Source organism: Calonectris borealis, chromosome 1 (genome assembly GCF_964195595.1).
Source record: "Calonectris borealis chromosome 1, bCalBor7.hap1.2, whole genome shotgun sequence".
In the NCBI taxonomy this organism is placed as follows: Eukaryota; Metazoa; Chordata; class Aves; order Procellariiformes; family Procellariidae; genus Calonectris; species Calonectris borealis.
Window position 1 is genome coordinate 198,048,724 of NC_134312.1, and position 4,819 is coordinate 198,053,542.

The window sequence follows — 4,819 nt, forward strand, 5'->3', positions numbered from 1 at the left end:
GCATCCCTCTGCCCAGGCTTCCCCAGCAGGTTCTCTGCATGCTGTCAGGCGCCACCTGCTCTAGACCCGACACTGTGCATCCCTCCTTTACATCTTCTATATTTTCATTTTCATACAGTTATACACCACAGATTCACAGAATGGTTGAGGCATTAAGGCACCTCTGGTCGAGCCCCGCTGCTCAAAGTATGGTCAGTTAGAGTAGGTCACTCAGGACCACATCATCAGGTTTTGAGTATCTCCAAGGACGGAGACCTCACTCAGGACCACGTCATCAGGTTTTGAGTATCTCCAAGGATGGAGACCCCACAACGTCTCTGTGCAACCCACGCCAGCACTCGACCATCCTTGCAGTATGGATAATTTGGACTTAACTCTTTTTTTTAGAGGTTCTGCTGTGATTGAAAGGCCAGCTGACTACTGTAAGGCCAGCAAGGGGCTTGCTGGGTGCAGTATCACATTATTCAAAGGCTTTTACTCTGTGACCCTCCCAGACTTGCTCCTCACCAAGGTGCACAGCTGCTGTTAACACCCAGCTGCCAGAAATTAGAAAGAGTCAGGAACGCAAGGCTGAGCTGAGTGCTTTAATTTACGCTTTTATCACCAGCACCCACTTTGCCCGGACCCCTCCCCAAACCCCCATCACCCCCTTCAGCACCTCAAATCCACGGACGGTCCATCCCCTCCTTCGCCCACCCCGCGGAAAGCCGCCTCGATGGGGCGAGGGGAGCGATCGCCTCAGGGCGGTCGCGGCGGTACCTCAGGGGCGCTCGCGCGGGGGAGGGGGGGGGAGAGGGGCGGGGAGGAGCCCGCCCCTCTCCCCCCCCCCCCCGCGCGCAGCGGGAGGCACCTGCGCAAGCGCGCGCGCACGAGGCAACCCCCCTCCCCCCCCCCCACACACACCCTGCGCGCGCGCGCAGGGGGCGCGCACCTGCGCTGCGCCCTCGGCCCCGCGCCGCGCTGTGCCGTGAGGGCGGCCGGTCGGTCCGCCGCCTTGAAGGGACCACGGCGAACCCTCTGTTCCTTCTCCTCCTTCCTTCCTTCCTTCCTTCCTCCGACCCGCCGGGGGAAAGCCCAGGTGACCGCCGCCGGGGGTGCGTGGGGAGTGTGATGGGGGGTGTGTGTGGTGTCCGCGTCGAGTTTGTAAGTTCTCAGAGGATATCGCCCCACACACACACACAGCCCGGGCGGGGTTTCCTCACAGGGGTCGGTGAAGGATATCCCCCGCCCTCCCCCCCCTACACCCCCCCTCCACCCCCCCTCAATCTTGGCCGCTCCCTCCGTGACCAAAAATAATCCCACTTTGAAATCGTGGCTGCTGAATAATGGGGTTTACACCGCCCCACAGCCGGCCCCCACCCCAAATTGTAGAGCTTTGGCGGGGGAGGATTAGCTGTTTTATGAGCTCCCTCCCGTGCCTCTGCCTTCTTCCCTATACTGGTGAAGGGAATTACCGTTAGGATCATTCAGCGTCCGTGTGTCGGTTCCTTGGCAGATAATCTTGGGCAGTTTTAAATATTTTCCCCCCTCTGTTTTATTTGGTGGTTTTTTTTTTTGTTTTTTTTTTTTGTCACATTTATGTAACAAGTGCCTGCCTGCACATTAGATTGGTGTTGCCGACTAGGGCGTTGCATGCTCTGGGGGTGCTGTATCCAGTGCTGTGTCTGAACATTAAAAAAAATGTCTTTCCGTTGAAGAAGACAGGGGTTAAAATGAATGAAGATCTGAAGGTTAATTTGAGCTGGCTGCCTCAGGATCATGTAGAAGCCAGCTCTACCGAGAATGCCTCAGCCGCAGGCTCCTCCCTGGTTCCTGTCGTAGACCCAGAGCCAGAGCTTTTGGTAAACCCCTGGGACATTGTCTTGTGTACTTCAGGGACCCTTATCTCCTGCGAAAATGCCATTGTGGTTCTTATAATTTTCCATAATCCCAGTCTTCGTGCCCCCATGTTCCTCTTGATAGGCAGCCTGGCGCTGGCAGATCTCTTAGCGGGCATTGGATTGATCATCAATTTCGTTTTTGCATACCTTCTGCAATCAGAAGCGACGAAACTGGTTACGATTGGACTGATTGTTGCCTCTTTCTCAGCATCTGTTGGCAGCTTGCTGGCTATTACTGTTGATCGTTACCTCTCCCTGTATTATGCTTTGACTTACAATTCAGAGAGGACTGTCACTTTTACCTATGTCATGCTTATATTGCTCTGGGGAGCATCTATCTGTATTGGACTGTTGCCTGTAATGGGCTGGAACTGCCTCAGAGATGAATCCACCTGCAGTGTTATCAGACCACTCACTAAAAATAATGCAGCTGTCCTTTCGGTCTCTTTCTTGCTTATGTTTGCCCTCATGCTGCAGCTCTACATTCAAATCTGTAAAATCGTGATGCGCCATGCCCATCAGATTGCCTTGCAACACCATTTCCTGGCCACTTCCCACTATGTGACCACCCGAAAAGGAGTGTCTACTTTGGCCATTATTTTGGGGACTTTTGCTGCTTGCTGGATGCCTTTTACGCTCTATTCTTTAATAGCAGATTACACCTATCCTTCTATATACACCTATGCCACCCTCCTGCCAGCCACCTACAATTCCATCATCAATCCTGTAATATATGCTTTTAGAAACCAGGAGATACAGAAGGCACTTTGGCTCATCTGTTGTGGCTGTATTCCTTCTAACCTGTCTCAGAGAGCAAGATCACCCAGTGATGTCTGATTGGCAGCTAGGAGGACGCTCCTTAACATGTTACTTTCCAGACATTCTTGCGATGCTGTCTTTGGTTTAGATGCTTTCATTAAATGGTGTGTGATGGATTCATATAAAGACCACAGGATGCACTGACCTTTTTGTAAACAGAAAACCCCAGTGACCAAAATGAATTGAGTGGTTTAAGGGAGATTTCCAAAAGCAAAATAATCAGTGTTCTTACCGATTTATAATGTTGCTCAGGGTCTTTTTGTTATATTACCCAGATTTTGCCATGTTTGCCATAATTTTACGTTAAGTTTGCTAATTAAAATTAGATTGAAACAGCATACCTCCTTTGAAATTGTTTATGTGATTGAGTTTAGTCATACTGCATATTACAGTCTGTTGTCAGGATATTTTTCCCCCCTTTATTCTTTTTAAAACAGAAAAAAAAAAAAAAGAAAAAAGAAAAGAAAACCCAAGTCCTGTTACCCCATTTGTATATCATCAGAATACTCTTCAAAATAATGGCCAATTGTACTGATTTATATGGTATTTATTGTAATAATCTTAGTGCAACAAATTTCCTCTAAGTGAGGAAGTACTTGTATAGCTTTTTATTTTACATCTCAGCATTAATTAGCTTGATAATTGTTTTAAAAGGTTACCTGTTCTCTCCTGAGTTCTGGCTGGATGTTAAAACAGAAGATATGCTTTGCCTTCATTTTCAAAAGTCAGCCATCTGTTTTCACTTAGATATGGGACATCAGAGCTCATTATACTATTAATTTTAAAAGGAATTCAGGGGGCATCCTTGAAATTGATGAAACAATATGGCCTCTTTTGGCTATGCGTTTGTAGTAGATGCAACACTAAGTTTCTCAGACGAGTTTATCTTTTCAGAAGTGTGTAAGAAAATATCTAATAAAATAACCGACAAATGGCTTGCAACACATATTTAGCATCTATGTGAAATGGTTCTCCTTAAGTTTGCTATGGAGTCAAAACTATTGCCACTTGTTTTCATTGTTCTGCTATATAATTTAAAATACTGAAGTTTATAAATTCTCAGAGCACATCTGGTTCATAATTGTATGCAACCAGAACTGCAACATGAAACAGTATTTTCTCCTTTTCTGGCAGTTTCATGCATTAGAGATTGTGATTCTTCGTACACATGTCAGTTCACTTCATTATAGGATGATAGTTCTGGTCTAAAAAGCAGAGCTTCCTCTCATGAATGGTTAAATTTCAAGCCGCTTCTAACCTTTTACTGAAGCCACATTGGAATGCACTAGAAATAAAAAATTGTTTTCTAATTTGAAGACTTGATTGTCAGAGAGAAAATCTTGCTGGCAGATGTCTTCATGAAACTTAAGGTGTACCCTAATGTCAGTGCATGGGAGTTTATAGTACCACTTCCATTAGTGTTGATGGGAGCTCAATGTGTTAATGCCCTGGCATCAGTAGGAGGTTATATTCCCTTGAATGTCAAAGTCAGCATACTGTATTGTTGCTTCAGTATCTTCCATTGCAGTTTAAAAAACCCCAACAAACTCAAGTGTAAAAATAGCAATATTTACAGTTCAATGAAAAAATATACCTGTATAGTATAGATAGTAGAGACAACTGTGTTGCTGGTCTGGATTTTTCCACATGGAATCTGTGCTTTTCACATGGACGTTTGGATGACTGTAGCTTTTTGTGGCAAAGTTTCTGTGATGTTAAGAATCATATGCTATACACAAAGCTGAATCTCAAATGTGAATGAGTTGTCTGTAAACAAGGCACTGTAGAGATTTTTATAAGCAATAATTAATTTTAGTTGCAATGCTGGGTTCAAATTCCATTATTTACTTGGTTCAACCTTCATGATATTTGGCTCTTACTTTCTAATCTGATTAGTTTAATAATTGCATGGCATGGTCCAATAGAGCTGTGAACTTGCAGCTCCCTTGGCTTCACTGCGATTTACGGATGCTCAGCACAGTTAGACTATGGCCCCTGCTCAGTGTAGGATATTGGTGTTCTTTATCTACTTCTGAATGCTAATGAAACTCTAGTCATTGCATTGTGCTATGAATTTTTGTATAAGAAATAATCACTTCATAAATATCCATGCTATGTAT

At 45.3% G+C, this 4,819-nt stretch overlaps 1 protein-coding gene across 1 annotated transcript; it reads left to right on the top strand.

Annotated features, from left to right (window-relative positions):
* Window positions 1–1,336: 1,336 nt before the first annotated feature.
* On the top strand, window positions 1,337–3,636 carry GPR12 (G protein-coupled receptor 12). Its single transcript, XM_075140144.1, has one exon. The coding sequence runs from the start codon at window positions 1,713–1,715 to the stop codon at window positions 2,715–2,717; it is 1,005 nt and encodes a 334-aa protein (XP_074996245.1). The 5' UTR covers window positions 1,337–1,712; the 3' UTR covers window positions 2,718–3,636.
* The last annotated feature ends 1,183 nt before the right edge of the window (window positions 3,637–4,819 follow it).